The sequence below is a fragment of the Desmodus rotundus genome, chromosome 7 (genome assembly GCF_022682495.2).
Source record: "Desmodus rotundus isolate HL8 chromosome 7, HLdesRot8A.1, whole genome shotgun sequence".
NCBI classification, from domain to species: Eukaryota; Metazoa; Chordata; class Mammalia; order Chiroptera; family Phyllostomidae; genus Desmodus; species Desmodus rotundus.
This window is the reverse complement of record NC_071393.1, coordinates 96,370,273-96,390,034: the sequence shown is the minus strand read 5'-3', so window position 1 is coordinate 96,390,034 and position 19,762 is coordinate 96,370,273. Positions and strand designations below refer to the sequence as shown.

The following is a 19,762-nucleotide window of genomic DNA, read 5'->3' as shown; positions in this document are numbered from 1 at the left end:
TCTGATCAACTCAGAGCCACAAAGGTATAAATAACATAAAACGTGGTGCTTTACTTTTCCCAGGAGTACTGGAACTTCAATTAAATACAAAGCCTTTAGCCAAAGGAATAAATCTCTAATAATTTCAGGCAGTAGAAAGTTATGGAGCACGTTTTCTTCTAGGCAGGACACTTTTCCTGCCATATATGCCTATTCCCAGAGCTTGTTCTGCTTTGATAATTTAGAAGAAAATAAAACAAATAGACTCAGATAACGTTAAAGTTAGATTTAGCCACCTTCTGGTACATAGAAGTGTTTTAGTCTAATCAGTTTGAGGCTGAAAACTATTTAATTCCAAAGGGATTGTGTTGAGCAGCTGTAACAATTAATTTCAGGTAAATCAGTTCAATCTGGCTTTTCTCATTCTTTCTATATTTTACTAATGTTAATGTAATGTGCAAGGGAATATGCGCTCCGCTGTACACGCTTGCAAACAGCACGAACCAAGCTAACCGCAGGGCCTCGTGCTCCCTGACGTGGCCGGCGGTGTGGTGGGCGTTGCCAAGTGTCAGCCGTCCTCTTCGCTGCTGGCCTTGCACGTAAGGTCTATATGCTTTTCAAGGACCTATAGAAAGACTTGACGTCTGAAAAATTCTCTATGTTCTCAAGTAGGAAAAATAAAAATCAGTATAGAACTGAGTATCTGCAAATCATAACATTTGATCCAAGACTTGGCTATTGCCCAATTCTTATGTCATTATCTACGCATTGCAGTTAATGTGAGAGGTGAATACACTTTAATATGTTTGCTGTGATGGGGAACGGGCCTCCCACAAGCAAGAGTGCCCGGGCACTGGGGTCTGGACAGCCGTCCGTGTCAGAGACTTGACAATCTGAACCAGAGTGCGGGAACGTGAAACTGTTTCTCCGAGTAACATTGGTCTCTAGGCGCAAAATGAAGTTTCTGGTTTAGGGAGGAGATGTTATACTTCACTCGCCCCATCTATCTGGGCAGGGAGCATCAATGTCATTAAAAATAGACCAAAAAAAATGGGAGAAATTGCTTTTATTAGAACTCTTTCTTGCAAGAAACTACTGTACGTAGGGAGAAGGATGCTGCTATGAACTGAAGTGCGTGCCCCTCCCCCACAATTCACGGGTTGAATCCCTAGCCCCCATGTGACTATATTGGAAACAGGGCCTTTAAGGAGATAATTAAGGTTAAACGAGGTTGTAAGGCGGAGCCCTGGCCAGATAGAACTGGTGTGCTTATACAAGAGGGTACAGAGACACCAGAGCACATTCTCTCTCTCTGTCTGCCATGTTAGGACACAGGAGAAGGTGGCCTCTGCCAGCCAGGAAGAGAGCCCTCACTTGGAACTGAATGGACCGGCATCTTCTCCGTGGACTTCCCTGCCCCCAGAATTGTGAGCGACACATTTCTGTCGTGGTGTTTGTGCACTCCGAGCAGTCCAATGAGGATGGACGTTGATAAGCAGCTTTGGGTTGGGAGGGGTAGGGGAGATATGGGCATGCTTCAGAATCAAGAGATGGTCCCCCAAATTCCTCTTACGCCTGGTGAGCTACAGAGCTTTTGCTTTACCAAAGTGGGTGTGCAAGTTTGGGGACAGAGCTGAACTTCCCAGGACAAAGCGTCACCCCCTGTGGAGCTGCCTTTCTACCCTTCCCCAAGCAGCCCCCAGCCTTCCTCTAAAAACACATCAAACTGCTGTTTAAAGAATATCTGTTTGAAGGGGCCCCAGATTATGAGCTGCCGAGATCGTCCACACACCTGTATTTATTTGGTCTAGCCGTGGCTAACTGTCACCCTTCATACCTCGATGTCATAGCCGATGCCATGGGCCTTACACATCTGGAGAAAAACGTAGTGGAAAAGCAGCGAGAGATGGTTGTGCCGCAGCTGGGTGGTCATCACTGCGTAGCGATGGGTGGCCTTCGACTGGAAAAGACCGCGACTGAGTGTAAGACTCTCTACGGAATGTTTAAACAAACTTCTGCTTTTGGAATAGTTGTAGATAAAGAGAAAAGTTATGCAGATGATACCGAGAGTCTGTGTTTACCCGTTGCTAACACCTCACAAGGATGGTACATTTGCCGTAACTAAGAAACCAAACTGCTACTTCCTGCTAACTTAAGTCCATACTATGTTTCCACTTTATTAGTCCCCCTTTCTGGTTCCAGGATCCCCTCTGCGTCCGGCATTATATTTAGTTGTCTTGTTTCTTTAGGTCCTTCTGGTCTGCGACAGTTTTTCAGACTTTCCCTTGTTTTTGATGATCTTTCAACAGTTTTGAGGAATACTGTTCAGCTGTTTTGGTTTGTCTGATGCTTCTCTCATGAGTAGAATGGGGTGACGTGTTTCTGAGGGGGCCAGCCTAGGGGAACTGCCATGTTCGTCCCCTGGTATCAAGGGTCCTCGTATCGACACGAACAATGAGGCCGCTCGCTCGACCTCCGGGAGAAGGTAGTTTCACTGCAGATATACTCCCCCTTCCCAGAGTGTATTCTTTGGAAGAAAGTCACTAAGTGAAGTATACCTCCTTGAGAATTGTTAGAATTGTTATTTCAATGGCTTATTTGTTCAGGAAACTGCTATTCTTTATTTGCCTATCAGTGGGCGCTCCCCTAAAAAGACTGGTTACAGTAGGCCTAAAGTATTTCAATTACAATGTTTCCTAAAAACATTTAAGAAAAACACTTAAGATTTAAGATTTTGTGTAGGATCCTGGTAGTTCTGTAGCATATCCTTTGTGAGATACGATATTCACCTTTAACAAGAAGCTGTGTCAGTCCTTGGATAACCGGAAATTTGGAGAGCGGCACACGCGGCCATGGCCACCCTCTGGGCATAGACAATGAAGGCGTCTGGCTCAGATTTTGAACTTTGGGGACCTCAAGTGCTGGTCAGCCAGGTGCCTGCCCTAGTGCAGCACTTGGTACAGGAGAAGGAAAAAGAGACGCCGTTGGTTCCCACCTGGCTGCAAAGATCACAAGGCCTGACACCACCTACTGGGACATCTCTCTCTCTCTCTGTCTCCGGGACCACACGGGGAGCTGGGGCCGACTGTGCGCCTAGCGGAGAACGAACATCTCACACGCACACATACACACATCTGATGTTCAACTTTTGAGACATGTTTCCCCCACGTACTATGTTCCTTCAACATTTAATAAAACATTGTATCTGATGGTCACCCTTCCAGTACTATTAATTGAGCCTGCTCTTCCCACGTGTGCACAGAGTCCCCATCTCTCAAAACGTTAGGCTCCCCAGGCTCTGCGTCTTGAGTCGCGCAGCTCTGTTAGTACCGTGCCATGGGCAGCCACAAGAGAAAACCTGTTTGAGCCTCCGATGCCCCACAGATGTATTTCGTTGTCACCTGACCTATGGTGAGTTGAGCACAACACAGGCAGTCAGTGTTTTTTGCATGAAAGAAAGAATGGATAAATGAGGTATAGCGAGTGGATAGCATTTCCCTCTGACTTGAGACTTGAAAGGATATAATTCATGGACTTCCGGTGAATGAGTGCTTCGGGGCAGAAGCAGGTGATTCACAAAGCACAGGGGTCAGTCACACCATCCCTAGAGAAGGACAACTCCAGGCAGTCCTCCAGGCCTTGAGCTCAGAGGACGTCTTTTGGAAGAGGGTGTGGCTCTGGTGGACTTATTGGGAATTATTGCTGAGATAACAGGAACCAGCTACAAGAAGTTCTGGCTCCGCTGCTCAGTCACTTGGGAAGACATGCCACCAGGCCTGCTCGCCCTGTCGCCCCGGGCCGTGCCACGCTCCTGCCTCCACAGTGGAGGCCCACAGGCCTGAGCTTTGTATATGGAAGTGAACTGTAAATACTCTGGAACTCCATTGTGGTTATTGAGCATGTAATTGCATGGTAATTACCATGAATTCACAAGATAATTCCAAGGTTATTTTTGTCTTCTAAACTTGTCTTATGCTGCCATAGTATATAAACCGGCAAATACAAGCTCAGGCCCCAGCCAGAGAGGGAGAGAGGTAGGCAGGCATCTGGTACAGGATCCAGCTCAGTGCTGTTTGTCCTGGCTCTAAGCCATGCGGAAGAGCTCAGTGTCCACTCCTTCTGGACAGCAAGTAAGGACAGGCTGCCTGAGGTTCCTCCCTCTCTACAGAGACAGACTGCAAGTCCCCGTCCACCTAGACCTCAGCTCGAGAGTCATACAGAACCTAACAGAAAAGCTAGGATATTTGGTATATGTCTCCAAGCTGCCTCTTCTTTCCATTACCATCACCATCCTGCCCCAGACTTCTTTGGCCTGAGGAGCTGCTTCTCCTTCCTACGTGGGAGGCAGGGAGGCCAGCAGCACTCCGTAGTGGGCAGGTTCCACGGGCTCAGACTGACTGAGACTCAAAACCTGACTAGGCCACAGGCTAGATGTGTGATCTTGAACATGTCATTGAATGTCTCTGACTTCTGATGATTAAATAAGCATCTGGCATGACTCCTGCACCTGACGAATGGTAGCTAGCTCCTATTGTTGTCGCTGTTCCTTTGAAAGCATCTACAAGACCTAGAGCACTTTGGACCTACACTAAATGTCATTTCCCAGGCTGGTCTTCCCCAGCTGGTCCCTGGGATTCTGAGCATTAGCACCAGGTTGTCTCCTGGACCCAGGTTGCTCAATGCTCAGAACCCTTTCATGTTTCCTCCTCGCCTTCAAGACACAGTCCAACCCTGGCTGGGTAGCTCAGTTGGCTGGGGCAACCTCCTGATATGCCAAGGTTGTGGGTTCGATCCCCGGTCACAGCACATACAAGAATCAACCAATGAATGCCTAAATAAGTGGAACGACAAATCAGTATTTCTCTCTCTAATCAATAAATAAAAGTTAAACAAGCTGACAAACATGATGCAGTCCACATACCCCGCTTTGCGGGCGGGCCCTCTCAGACTTGCTCAGTGGACTGACTGCTCCAGCCACCTCCCACTCCCTACTCCCAGATTCTCTGCCTCAGCCCGGCTGGCTCGTTGCCATCTCCCGACAGACCACGGGCTCTCTTTGGCTTCTGCCCCTTCTTCTGGGGGAGGTTTCTCTCTCCTCCCTTCTCAGTGACTGTCCTAGTCTGAAAGGACGGACCACATTCTATGTTGTTAGTAGTGTGTTTCCTGCCAGTCTGCAGTAGTTTGCCCTACGAACTTGAGCAGCAGGTTGCAGGGCTGTTGCTCAAATGGCCCGTCCACGAGGGCTGGGCGTTTCTTCTGGTGTACGTGCTGTTTTATCTTTCTTTCAACTCCTCAAGGGTGGGGAGGGTGTCAGATGTCTCTGTACCTCTAGTGCTCAGTGAAATTCCTGGCATATATTAATCATTTATATTGTAATTAATATATAATCAATTGTAATTATATAAAATGATAATTACATATAATTTATATTAATACTTCATAATTAATTAATAATTGTGAGATTATAATGCTAATAAAGATGAACACACATGATAGACCTACTTTTTAAAGACATAACCAGATCTCTGGTTTCTATGGGAAAAAGTTGTCAGTGACCCGGAGTTGTGTTTTGTCCAGCCTGGCAGCGCAGGCGGCAGGGCTGGCGTGAGGTTGGTGTGAGTACGCAAAGACCTTGGAACAGGGTCCAGCACAGAGTGAGCACCGAAAAAAGGTTAACTCTTATTATCATTTGTTAATTAAAATAATTTTGCAAATAAGGAAAATTATTTAAAATAAAAGCTGACCAGCTGTCCCATAAACCTTTTCATTGGAAAGGGATGTGAATCAGAAGACCTGGGCTTTGCCACATCCTTAACGGTATGACCTTGGGCAGCTCGCTCACCTTTGCATAGCCTCAGTTTCCCGGTCTGCAAAATGGATATGATAACCCCTGTCTTCTTTATTTCTTGGGCTTATTATGGGGGTCAAATATGCTCATGTCTATTTAAAATATAAAGCATTTTACAAAGAAAACATCATTTTTAAAAGGTTGACTTGTGTAGTCTACTCCCTTCGGGTGCTGTGAAGTCTGCCAAGGACATCACGACCCGCACGGGTTTTATAGGATCGGAAGACTCCTCCATGTCCATTTGGCCCGTTCAGTGCTTACCGAGTCTCTGCCCAGCTCGGAGCAGACTGGAATCCAGTGGATAAAGGCAACATGCCTGAAAACGACTTCATCACACAGGTGGATGAAACCTCTTTTGGAAGAACTTTCTTGTGGCCTCAGCCAGACACCAGAGACTTCTTCAGGGATGAGCTTAAGCTCTTCTCTGGGGCCAGATCATTGACTCTCAGCCAATGCAAGGCAGGCTGGGTAGTACAATGGTCAGACACACAGGCTTGGAAGTCTGGCAGACCTGGGCTTCCATCTTGGCCCCCACACTTGCTTGCTGAGTGACCTTCCACAAGTTGCTTAACATTTCTTAACCTCAGTCTTCTTATCTGAAAACAAGCATAACAACAGCACCTGCCTAATATACTGGGTTGTATAAAGATTCATGTAAAGTGCTTAGTTAAAGTACCTGGAGTGGCGTCAAGGCTTGACACATTTTGCATGTTATTATCATATTAGTGTACACCATATATTATTATATGTAGTTATCTGCTGACCTATCTGTGTTCTTAATAAAGCTGGAGCTCTTTGCTACTCATCCTTATAGCCTCTGGGCTTAGGAGAGTGTCTGGCACAAAGGAGAGTGAGTAAATACTTGCTGAATTTACTTCCAGTTGATTCTTGCTGGAAGTATTAACTGATAGCTAAGGGAATGGCTGATGAGGACTTAGGAAGTGACCTGTCACAACATTATTACGTCCTTCTAAAAGATTCTGCAAGAGAAAGACCTTTTAATGGAAGGCTGAGGTGTGGAGGAACCGGCCCTTCCTGTGTCCACTTACAGGACATGTCCCGCCCCCTAGCACCCTGCTGTACCCAAGGCTGCCTGCGCCAGGCCTGGTATGGAGTCCCATTTTACAGGCCCCATAATATCAAATCTCTCAAGAGACCTTGGGGGGCGTGTGGTCCTACCTTATTTTGCAAATGAGGAAACTGAGGCAGGCAGAGGATCCGAATTCATGACCCCTGACTGACTTCTGACCAGTGCTCTTCACTCCAAATGCCCACCGGCCACATTTGGAATGTGTGGGAATGCCAGAGGGTTAGCCTTTTCTAGTGAAACAAGGGGAAAAAATAGAAGACAAAATATTATCGGCAGAAGTCTAGCTTTATTAAACTACCTTTCTAAATCACAATCTAACAAGAATGCTTCAAGCCAAATAAAGGAAGCTGGAAATACTCCTTTTCACTGGAGAATATAATTTTGCCTCAGCCACAGTTTAAATTGATTTAGTTCTGAGCACCGGCACTTGAAGTGTGGAGCGTATTCTGTTTTCACCATGATACTTGTTTTGACAGTGATGCATTTCAGTTGACATAGTCGAAATCCTTATGTAATAAATCTCTGCCTGAAAATTAATCATGTTTATAATATTCTGAGAATTAATAACACCCATTGCTCAAATCATTAACTTAAAAAAAGGAGCTTCCAAAATCTGTTCTCAGCAGTAAGGGACCACAAATAAATGAATGTTTGATAAAATAATCCAAGTAGCAGTTTAACAAGCGTAAACTTGAATGTGGTTGCAATAACACAGAACTATTGTTTAAGGGTTGGCAGAGGCTGATGAGGTTCTTTTTTCAGTTACGAAGCAGGCATCCACATGCATAATGAACTGCTCTCTGAATTATTAATGTGCTGCTTATTTAGCCTCATCTGTCTAGAAGATAATGTATCCTAACTCTAATGAGTGATTGGTCTTGTACATAATTACAGTAGCAGCAGCAGTGGGGGAAATGTGCGCCTTCAAAGAAGGAGTTCTAAAAATAAAGTCATCACATAAACTTCGTTGTTGTTGCATTCTATCAAAATCAAACCCGAAGCATTTGAGAATTCATAATAAATTACAGGAGACAGAATCATTATTAACATCATAATTTAACACAAAAGGTTTTACTTAATCATTCATTACAGACCATGTGCTGTTAAAAATGCTTATAAATGACTTGGGTTGTTTTAAGATGTTCGCAGAGATGGTCCCCTTTGGCCACTTGCCAGCTGCGTGCCGTGCAGAGGGGCCACACACGGTGAGGAGGCGTAAAAACAGGTAGAAAAGGGTAAGGATTCATGCCCATTCTGACAGGACGTTAATTAAAAGTTCAAAAGTTGTTAGGTGACTCCTTTTCATTTGTAAAACATGCTCCTCTGGGCCTCATCCGACCTTGTTTCTGCATTCAGCTGGTTGTCTGCAGAGGACACTGGCTGGGAAACCTGCACACCTGGTCTCCACGGGTCTGAATGACAGCTCCTTGCCACCTGTCTCTGACATGGGATAACAGCTCTTCTTAGAGCCCAGGAAAGTTTTCGCTCCCCCCCTGCATAGCATGCGACTTAAAGGAACAGGCCCACACGAAGCATTGTATAGGTGTTAGTTCTGAATGCGCCCTCATCATGGCTTATCTGCGCGCTTCCTTTTTCTTCAGTCTTCACAGAAGGGGCTGTGGATGGACTGATCGGGGACCTGGCGGCATCCCAGTCTGTTCACCCTGGTTCAGGAAGCTTCAGTTTGGTTGCAAATTGTAGTGTGTGTGCAAGTGTGCATGCTTTAAAAAAATTTGTCTATCACATATGTGCACATGCACAGGGGTGTGTGCGTGCACACACACACACAGGGGCATCAAGGGGTGAGCCCTCATTTATCTGCCCAAAACCCAGAGTGCTTTCAATTTACCCCGACATCAGAAAACCTGCGCAGCTTTTCTTCAGTGACTGTAGAGACATCCGAATTATTGAAGATCACAATGCTCCCCTCTCGAGTGCAGGCAATTCCTAGAAGTGTTTAAGACTCTTGATCACAGGAGAATTCCCGCATGTTGCCTGTAGCTAGGATTGAAACCTATCGGCAAGATGGGGAAAATGAGCGAGTGCTTCTGATTCCAAGTACAACTTCTGCTTACAGCCTTCTGAAGCCACACACTTAAATGCAGCAAATAGTCTTTGCATGTCTCCATTGAATACTAACGCAGCTTCCAGCTTCACGTTAGAAATGCTGTGGAGTCAGGTTCGCTAAGTCAGAAGGACCCAAGTTTTCCTGCTGTCCCTCCCTCTAGCATTGAACTTAGGGTCCTGTAGGTCCCCTTGGTGAGGATGGAGGCCACAGGTTTGGTTGGACCTCAGAGATTCTCAGCAGGTCCTGGGACCTAATTAAAAGGGGTCTGTTTCTCCTCCCCAGTCCAACTGTACTTCCCTTCTTAATAAGCAAAAAGATCAGGGGATTCCTGTGAGCAAGGGCGCCTCTCAGGACAAGTGGATCGAGGAGGAGAAAAAGGCTACTGACTAAGTCCCCCGAGACATCTGGCACCCCCCAAGCTACCCTTCCAAGTGCACACTGAGTTCCTGCCCAGGAAGGTGACTGCGGAAGTCCTGGGGGGCACCGTCAAACAAGGGCTCTTTCAATCCAGAGGCATCTCCTGGGCCCAAAGAGGCTCAGCGCAGAGGCAGCGGAGGCTGCTCTGAAAAGGTCCCTCTGAGGCACCAGTGTGGGGTCCTATTCATCACTGGAATTCCTCTTTAATCTGTTTGACGTATCTGGATCTCAGGTAGAGTTTCATTTGCAAGAAGGATATGAAGCCCACTGTTGCAGAGGCAGAAGGAGCCCTCTGGCAGATGTCAGAGCAGCTGTGGCCAGAGAGCCCATCCACTCTCATATCCCACCCGCACACTAGGGGCCTTTGCTCTCCTTCCCCATGGCTCACCCAGCCCACTTCCCCACAGAGATCCACCCTTTGTTACCCAGGGTTCTGAGGTTGGTGAACCTCAGCGAGCCCCAGGACTGCTAGCGCGGGGCTGGCGGTGAGATGGGCTGGCAGTGAGATGGGCGAGGGGGGCTGTGGGAAGAGGCAGATGGTGAGAGGCTCCATTGACCCAGCTGGGAAGTTGGGATTTTTCTGAAGACGAGAGGAGTCATTTCAGAATCACAGGTAGGGGAGCCGCATGCTCAGATCTGCATCTCACTGTGGCCACCTGACCGTGTGTGCATTTGGGCTGCAGGGGAGACAGGAGGCAGGGAACCTTAGTGAGGAGGTGTTACAATACTGGTGTGAGGCGATGAAAGCCGAAAGGAAGGCAGTTTGTCCGTGGAGGGAGAGGAGGGGTTGGAGGTGAGGAGTTGAGATGCTTTAGCAGTTGGCACCAGCATGAGCTGGCTGCTGCCTGGGAGTAGGGATGGGGGTGTCTGGCCAGCCTCTGGCCTGACCCACTGAGAAGAAGTACAGGAAGGGAGACGATGAATGCGGTTTTTGGTAGTTTGATCCTGAGGACTTCATAGAGAAGTTCTGTAGAATATCAGGTCTAGGAGTCTGAAGCTCAAAAAACAATTGGGGGCTAGAAAAACATGGGTTTTGCGAGAAGTCGCTGGGAACTGAAGCAGCGGGTATGGATGTACTTGCCCCGGGACGTGAGTTGAGAACTGAGGGAAACACCAAGCAGATGTGACCCCGAAAACCCCCTGCTCTCTCGCCCTTCCACCTAGATCTTCCTCTTTCTGGAATGCTCACTCCCCTTTCCATCGACCAATGCATTCGTATTCCAAAAGGCCATTTCTAAGAGGTTAAGTGACTTGTCAGAGGTTCTTGCCTCTCTCTAAACTCAAAGCACCAGGCACCACCTGAACCCAGTGAGTGGCGGCTGGGTGTGGCTGAAGGCGGGGACGGTCGGGACACTTCTGTTGCTTACCGGCACCGACAGGGCGTCCAGACGGTTCATTTTCTTCTCTTCCTTGAGAACCGGGCGGGGCACCGTGAGGGTGCTAAAATTGCAGTCCAGATGGCCGTTGGTCAGGTATAAGGTGAGTTGAGTCAGGGCCAGCTGGTCACTGTAGGAGAGGTCGAGGCCTGTTGCCCACACCTGATTAAAACAGAAGTGTGAGTGAGGTTAGCCCCTGGGGGGAGAAAGTCACTCCCACTCTGCCCAGCCCAGCCCACACCAGACCCAAATGAACCAGCGAACATGTGACTTCATGGAATGGATGTTTTTGCTTGTTTCTACTTCCTGCAGCAGAGGGATGGAACCTCCAGTCTGACTGTAGTCAGAAGGTCCAAGGTGCTCGTGGGAAGTTACACAAGTGGAAACACCCGGCCAAGGTAATCCGCTGGAGATGCCCAGTTGCGAAATGCTCCTGTGGACTTGGAGCTTTCTGCCTGGGGTTTGCCATTTCTAAGAGGGCCAGTGCAATATTTTCTGCTGAGAAATGGGACTGGACAGAAGCTGCAGAGGACAGGGAAGTAGAGGCGAGCAAACAGAGGGGGAGGAGTGGGCAGGTAGGAGAAGAGAGCAGTTTGCCCTGATTTCAGAAAAAACAGTGCTGGCCTCTTGGGGATTTTCAATATGATACTTAAAGGAAGCTTGAGGCTGGCATGTCCGTCTTAGCTGTACTGCTATTTTACTATGAGCACGCAGGAAAGTCACTTCGTGACCCCACCATGTCCCAATGTCCTCGACTGGAAAACTGTGGTAACACGCACCCAAGCTGAATCACAGGATTCCTGGAAGAGTACTCTCATGCAATAAAAACGAAAAGGCTTTGAAAATAGACACATGTAATCTATATACTACTATTGTATAAGCTACCACTAGAGATGTCCTTCAGTTCCTTCGGCAGATATTTACTGAGCATATACTCTGTGCGACGCTAGAGATCACAAAAGTGGGTCACGTGCCACCTCTCCCCGTGCTGCGGCAGACCGTCCTGCATTGCCCTTGCTACCTCCCACCCTGCACTGAGTCCAGCGGCACCCGAGAGTCTTCCTCCATTCGGCGCTCAGCGCACAGCGCGTTGGAGTGTCCACGGTGGCAGGTGACGTTCTGCCATCAAGAAAGGGAACACAGAGACATACGCGTTCAGTGGACTGCAACGCAACGCAAGGCACGAGGTCATAGAAGGATGGAACAAAGTGCTACGGGAGCCGGACGGAAGGAAGGGCAGACTGAGTCTGCCTGCTGAAGTCAGGGCGGCATCGTGGAGAAGGTGGCGTTTGAGCTTTGAAAAGCAACACGAGCATGACCAGCTCCCATGTATCCAGTACCTACGGTGTGCTAGGCGCCTTACAGACACCTCAGATATGCATAATACCCTAAAAAATAACATCCCCGTGTCAGAGATAAAGAAACAGAGGTGCAGAGAGACACCCAAGTCCACGAGCTAGTAAGTGGTGGTGCTGGAATCTGAATCCGGTTCTGCTGGACGAGACAGCATTGATCTTGGCCCAGCCAGCCCTTACCCTGGACCAGTTTCCCCGTCAAATGAAAAGCTAAAGTTGCGGAGGATCAAAACATGTTCTCGTTTAATCTAACCCAGGCCATGGACGTGTCTTGTGGAGAAAACATGAAGTATTGTATTTCTGGAGTATGCTGTAATTAGCAGTAATGCATTTTCACTGTAGGAAGTTGGAAACGAACACATTTTCATGAAGACTTGATTAAACATTTTTTCCCTCTTAGAAGGCCTACATGTGCCCCACTCACCGACTCGGTATGTTAAAATACATAATACATCTGCCCTAGAGTGGACTCCTCTCAAACAAATGTAGCAGTGAGTGACTTGAGTAAGCATTGAATGCAAATGGCATCATTATAAGGATATTAAGAGGTCAAGCTGTCAAGGCCCCTTGCTAAACTGAAGCTAATTTCAGGAGTCATATCCGCACAGCAATGCCCTTTTATAATAGCAAATAAATTACATTTGCAACAATTGTTAAAAACTAACTGCCAAGTATCTGATGCAGTTGTAAATATCCTATTTGTCAACTTAGATATTTCCTGCTGGATGGCATGAAATGCAAATCAGATGGGGACCGCTACTTCTCCCTAATAGGAGAGGGAACTTGCTATTCTTGCCGCATTAGGCATTTTTTTTCAGAGCCGCAATCTTGGTGTTTCGGTGTCCTTGACCACAGGGACATGACTCTAACAAACCTGATTCATGTTTATGTTAATGATGTGCATGTTTTGGTGACAAGGATTTTAATGACAAGGTGGTACCACGTGGGGGAGAGAGCGAGAACCAAGGAGTCTCTGCGCCTGGCCCTCCCCAATAGTGTAAACTCGAGCGACTTGTTTAAGCTCGCTCCATGTCTGTAGCTTTAAGGATGAGAGGAGCAAGTGGTAATACCTATGGGAGTTTGAAAACAAAATAAAAGGAATGCAGATAAAATTGCCTATCATGCGATGAAGTTTGATACAAGTGTTACTTGTGGTTGTTGGACATTTAAGGGAAGTAGGAGTTTAGGAGACACATTTCCACCGGCCTCTGTGGCTACTAGATTGCCCCAGTTATCTCTGTTTTCCCCGCACAGAATCATGGTGTCCAACCTCAAAACAACTCAGTTGAGTAAGTGGTTCGGTTTGGGCAAGATCGGTATTACTCTGTCTCCACTGGACCACTGACAATACTGAGATAAAAAAGCAGTTTGGGATTTTGCCTAAGATTATATAGGGTGCAGGCCAGAGCTCTGGTCTCCTCGAGCCACGTACATTTGCTTTCCCATTGCCCGAGCCCCTTGGTTCACAAAAGAAACTGAACACGTTTCTTTAAGGCTTTTCCTCAACAGCAGGCTTGCCTGAATTGCTCAGATAATTGTTCTGTCTCCATCTGGTTTTTCCATTGCAGACACTGCCTGAGGCATGCTTATTTTGTGTACAGAGGTTCCTCTCTCCCCCTCTAGACTGTCAGCCCCTTTGGGGGAGATGCTGAGTCTTTGTCTTCCCACAGCACCCAGTGTCTGGGCCAGGGCAAGGCTCCCACTTCACTGTGAACTCTTGGCAACCTGTCAGGAGCAGGGTGGGTCTCCTGAAGCTGGTTTCAGATTCATTCAGCATCTCCTCTGTGCCAGCCCCAGGCTTTCACATGCATCTCACTAATCCTGTTCTCAACCTTGGACTTCAACTTTCACTTTAGAGCAAGGGTGTCAAACTCATTTTCACTGGGGGCCACATCAATCTCCCGGTTGCCTTCAAAAGGCTGAATGCAATTTTAGGGCAGTATAAATGTAACTACTCCTTAACTAGGGGCAAGGAGCTTGGTGCTGCTGCTGGGTAGAAACAAGGTGCTGGGACAGATCAAACAAGGTGGAGGGCCTTGTGTTTGCCACCTGTGGCTTAGAGCCTCACCTCTCTCTGCACTGGATGTGCTCCTCACAGTCCAGGTGAGTGACGAGGGCAGCCTGTACAAAGCCCTGTGAGCGGGGATGTGGAGAAGCGGATGGATTTTTAGATGTTTAGGAGGGGCTATGACATGACTTGCAGGACTTGTAATGACTAGCTTGACGGGTTAATTGATTAGATGTGAGGGTGAGGAGAAAACGTCACGGGAGGTTAAGAGCTGGAAAGACCCTTAAAAATCATCTAACACAATGAGTTTACTTTGTAAATGGGGCAACTCTGGGATGCGAAGTGATTTGCCCTAGGTCACAGAGCCAGGGAGCAAAGGTGCGGGGTGGGAAACAGAGTTTCAGCACCCACTCATAAATCACTTGTTGATAATTTGATTGATTGGTGATACTCAAAAATCATTTTGTTAAAAGTGGCTCGAATACCAGAGAGACTTGCATCAAGGCCTTAAGAAGCACAAGCAACATAAAAATACTCATCTCAGCATTTCTTGTAATGTTGAAAAATTGCGGCTCTCCCGCTTTCGGATTGGCTAAGAGGGTTATGACACAGTCAAGTGATAGGATGGTCTACGATATTGTCACTACAGGTAATTATTGTGAGTAACTTTTGATGATGTAGGAAGATACCACAAAACAACAAGAGAAGGATATAAAGTCGTATGGGCAATGTGACTTCAACTTTGCAAAAATAACACTATGCATAGAAAAGACTAGTTGAGCATCTAACAAAAGGTTAACAGTCTGTTGTTAACATCAGCACTATTATGACAAGTGCAATCATGTAGACTTTCACGTATCTTCTAGATCGTCACTGTGTAGTACAGTAACTAGTAGCCACTTGTGGCAATTTAGCACTTGAAATGCAGCTGGTTCACTCTGAGATGTGCTGTACATGTAAACTACGCACCAGATTTTGAAGACAAGGGAGATAAAAAATGAAATATCTCAAAAATAATACTTTATACTGGTTACATGTTCAATGATAATACTTTGGTTATGTTTGAGGTTCATCTCATTTTAAACGAGCTACAGAAAATAAAAATGACACATGTGGTTTGAGTTCTATTTCTGTTGGATTGGTTGCAGCTTCAGCAGGGGCAGGGCCAGTAGGGAGCGGTGCTGTAGTGGCCCCGCCCTCCACCGCCCCCACCGGCTCTGCACTGGCCGCGGCTCTCACTACAGTTGCCTTGGGATACCTGGGGCACGGTGGGCAGAACACAGGGCAGGAGGCAAAACCGAGAAATTACAGCAACCTCATCGCTTTTTCAGAGCCAGGCAGAGGCAAACTTGCGCAGAGTGGTTCTGTTCCCAGGCTCTGGGCCCTGTTTGGACCACAAGCTTTGGGATGAAAAGCTAATGGCATGCTTCTGCGTGGGGAGATGGGGCCAAGGCGCCCAGTATCGAGCCCTTTTGGCCTTAGGTGTTCCAGACAGATGGAGGCTGCCTGCGCACCCCTGCTGCTTCTGCCTCTTTCCTGTGACAGGCAGGATGGATGAGTGGCAGAGCTTGCAGATGTGGGCAGATGTGCTGAGGCCTATATTTTGTGACTGACTCCAAGTGCAAATAAAGTTCTACAGCAAAGAGTTTGGTCTTGCCAACCTTCTCTTATGGGCATCAGGGCAGGTATGGGACTGGGAGACTAATTTATAGATTGAATGACATTCATTGAAGACTTACAGAATTTCAGAGCTTTAAGAATCTGTAGATGGCCCTGGCTGGTGTGGCTTAGTGAGTTGAGCTCTGGCCTGTGAACTGAAGGGTCACCAGTTCGAATCCCAGTCAGGGCACATGCCTGGGTTGTAGGCTGGGCCCCCAGTGGGGGGCTTGTGAGAGGCAACTGATAGCTTTTTCTCTCTCACATGGATGTTTCTGTCCCTGTTTCTCTCCCTCCGCTCCCCTCTCAAGAAAAAACAAAATAATCTATAGATGTTTTGCAGACCCATCTCTAGGTTTTCTTTCCTCCTCCTCCTCTCCCCTGGACCTCTCCTCATCCTCCTTCTTTGGGTAAGGGGAAGAACGAGGCTCCAGAAGGGTAAGTGACTTGCTAAAGGCCCCAGCTCTCGGTACCAGGGTCTGGGACAAGTAGTCGTGATGCTCGGCAAGTCACTTCTTTAGACCACACTTTCCTCAACTAACCACTGGGGATACTAGTTCTGGTGGACCTTTCCTCAGTTGCCTCTAGATGCATCTATGAGGCTAAACAGGGAATTGTGAACATTTCTCACTCATGGAGGATTTTTTAAGGTACTGATTCTCAAACAGGCAACTGAGAGATGCCTCACTGAGACGTCTCCGTCCACAGAGACGGCGTCCACGTGCAGGGTGTGCTGCACAGCCCGCCCTCCTCAGCGCTCGCCTTGGCTGGGGGAAGTGCGTGCCACTTCCCGGCCCATGTTCATGTCTTTATTCACAGTCCCAGTCTGGCCGGAAGTCTACCAATGGACTGTTTGTTTTTTCTAGAGCGAGACCAAGCCCTGAGTCTGATGCATGGGCCCCCAGAGCTCTGCCTAAGCTGTAGAGGCCAGGCCACCTGCCCAGCTCCTCTGCTTGCTGGGTGGTGCTGCCATGGGTAGGCCAAGGCTCCCTCTGTCCTTACTGGTTTGGCTGCAAACAGAGCCAAGGGCTTATTTCCTACTACAACTGTGTAGGCCGGTTGGGAAGTGTTGATTGGATAGCATTAGTATGCTATCTAACTTATATTTCTAAAGGGCTACTCTGGTTGTGGGGAGGAGATGAGACCAGGAGGGGTCAAGGACGGAACCAGGGCGGCCAGCCAGTTAGGGGCTGCTGTGGGAATCTGGGTAGGAGGTGATGGTGGCTGGACCGACATGGTAATACCAGGCGGTAAAAGACGTGGTGGAGGTGCGTGGCCTCACTGGGGGAAGAACACTGGGCTTCAGAGGGAGAGTTGGTCTTGCCCTTCACTCTCCGTGTTGATCTCAACTTCCTTCTCTTCTCCGGGCCTCCGTTTCCTTGTCTACTAACAGTCTTTGTTTCTGAGGCTTTGTGAGGATCAGTGACTAAAGGAGGCGCTGCGTGAGACTACCATTGCGGGGTCTGGCAGACACGCAGCTCTCTGGTCTTCTTTCCTGTGTGACTTCAGAAACAGAATCTGGGGCGGGCGTAACAACTCCCCTGCTTGGCTCTTGACTTCAGCACTCCTGCCTGCTTTTCAAAGACTGGGAGCACACCGACCTCTCCTCTGATGCTGTTTAAAAACAGGCTCCAGAATCCTGGCTTTCACTGAGAACATACTTTCTCGATGATACCTCTTCTCACGTTCGTCTTTGAATCACCAGGCAGCATCAAGCTCTCCAATGTGGTAAATTACACACCTGGTGCTTCATTTTAAAGAAGGTGGCACAGTGCACTGCAAGAATTTTCAGTTAATAAAATATTAATGTGATTATGATATTTGTTAAGAATTGGAATTATGTAAAAAAGTCAATAGGCAGAGGGGATTGCAGCCTCTTGGCATGTTGCCACCTAGTGGCGGCTGCTGGGATGGCCCCGTCTCTGGGAGAGGCAAGGAACTGCTGTTGTCACTGAATGGGACAGTCATCTGGGCCTGGTCAACAGTTGAGATTCTGAGTATTCATCTTGGAGGCCTTCCCCTCTGTCTTTATTAGTCCTACTTATCCTTCTGGGCATGATGTAAATCACCGCTGCACAACGCTGTCTCTGAGCAACAGAGAGCAATCGTTCTCTGCACCGTCTACCCTGGACACTGCCTTGTATTGGGCCTTCGGGCTCCTGGGGCCAGAGGCAGCAGAACGCCTGGGCCTGCCACTGGCCGCTCAGGGCCCAGGGGTCCGCCATGCCTGGGGTCTCCACGATTTTCAAAGGCCTTCAAAATGTTTGGCTTCTGAAAAGAAAGAGTTACTGGCTCCCAGATAAGAAAACTGCAAAATAACAAGAACTGTTTTGAAAAGATCAACCAAATTAACATGTCGGTGAAATACAATATGACTCTTACGCAGCTATGTTTATTCCACGAGAGTGCGCTGAATACATTTCATGTGATGCAGGGCGAAGGAATCTCGAAAACCAGGACACTCAGAGCGCAGAGAGGTCTTAAACAGCTCTGTCCTGCAGACCTAAATTGACCTCCGTCACCCCCACGTCCTCATTTATGAGTGAGGACTCTGGGAGGTGACTGACTCGCTCGCTTCCCTCGATTAGGAGACGAGCTGGGATCAAAGCCCAACGTTTCCATGGCACCGAGTCACCAGCATTAACAGCCCGATCCTTTGCAGTGCCAGAAGTTTCTCTGTGACTTTCGAAATTTTTTCAGGATTTGCAGGAATTATGTTCAAAATTAATTTGAGGACACAAAATGGAGAATATCGACATTAAGCCTCCATCATCAACAGCTACATTTGTTTTTCACTGTTGCGAAAAAACAAAATCACAAATCTTTTCATATCCTTGCCTGCTTGGCTTCCTTTTCCAAGTTTCTCCTACTTCCTCTATAAACTTATCATCCTCCCTCTATTACTCTTAAGAATGATGGCCTAGCTGGTATTATTTTTATTCTGAATGTACAGACTTACTCACTTTCTTCTTTTTAAGTATTTCTTTACTTTTTTATTATGATTTTGGGAAGACCATTTTTGAAAAATGTTGACATTAAGCACTAAACTACAATAACCATGAAAACCCAACCATTATAACCTCATGCAGGTTTCGAGGACTGGTGATTTCTTATGTTCCTTCCACGGCAATGACACATGTGACACAATCTGACAACAGTCCAGTGCAATAATCCCATGCTGGGGAGACTCACTCCCCTCCCTTAATTTTCGCACGATAAAGGTCAGGGCTGGTGAATGTTGGCTTAGTTGAGAAGTGATCCTTCAAAGTTTCCACAGATAATCTCTAAAAGGCTTTTTTGGAGAATTTTCAAGTGGAAAGCTCTTGTTGTGTAGTTCCCGTCAGGGAGGATTCCTGCGCCTAGACCTCGTGGGCGTGGAAGACTGCCGTGCAAAGCCGGTGGGGGCGGGCACACTGCACGGGTCCCGTCAGTGCAAGGAGTCGGCACAGTGTTCGCCTTCCCTTCCGTTTCCTCAACAGCTCCCTTAAATCATATATACGCATGTGTTTGACGTATATACAGGGTCCAACAGAAGTAACACCTGCCTGAGTGTGGTGGGAGGGGTGATAACAGGGGTGTAATCATTTATAGTTTTAATTTGAACATTTCACCTAAAATGTCATACGATGTGCTTGAGTGTGCTATTGTTGTGTTACAGAATTACATGCTTATGATTTTGTAATAAAAAGGGGCGTTATTTATGCTGTACCCTGTGTGTGTGTGTGTGTGTGTGTGTGTGTGTGTGTGTATTTTAAATAAAGAACTACCTCTGTTGCAGAGTACGTACATGAGAAACATGGAATGTCAGAGCCATGGCCTTGGAGTTGTTCTAGTCTAGCCCCTCACACTCTGGGCACGAGGCTCAAGAGGGAAAGAGGCCTGGTCGGGAGCAGAGTTCTGACCAGAGCTCAGAGCTCACGATTTCAAGTCCAAGGCAAGTTTGTTTACATTTGGAAATCCCTAGA

The 19,762-nt window shown here is 47.4% G+C and overlaps 1 protein-coding gene across 8 annotated transcripts in view; it reads right to left on the bottom strand.

The window, feature by feature from the left end:
- The window catches only part of IQCH (IQ motif containing H), a 185,429-nt gene that overhangs the window by 15,393 nt on the left and 150,274 nt on the right, over positions 1–19,762 (bottom strand). For 7 of the 8 annotated variants that reach the window (XM_071221988.1, XM_045201370.3, XM_045201367.2 and 4 more), the window contains 2 exons: positions 10,770–10,940; positions 1,817–1,939 (listed from right to left, as the gene is read on the bottom strand). In XM_071221988.1, coding sequence (XP_071078089.1) covers positions 1,817–1,939; positions 10,770–10,940 — 294 coding nt within the window. Of the gene's footprint in view, positions 1–1,771; positions 1,940–10,769; positions 10,941–19,762 lie in introns of all 8 variants that reach the window. The other variant, XM_045201369.2, reaches the window with a different exon arrangement.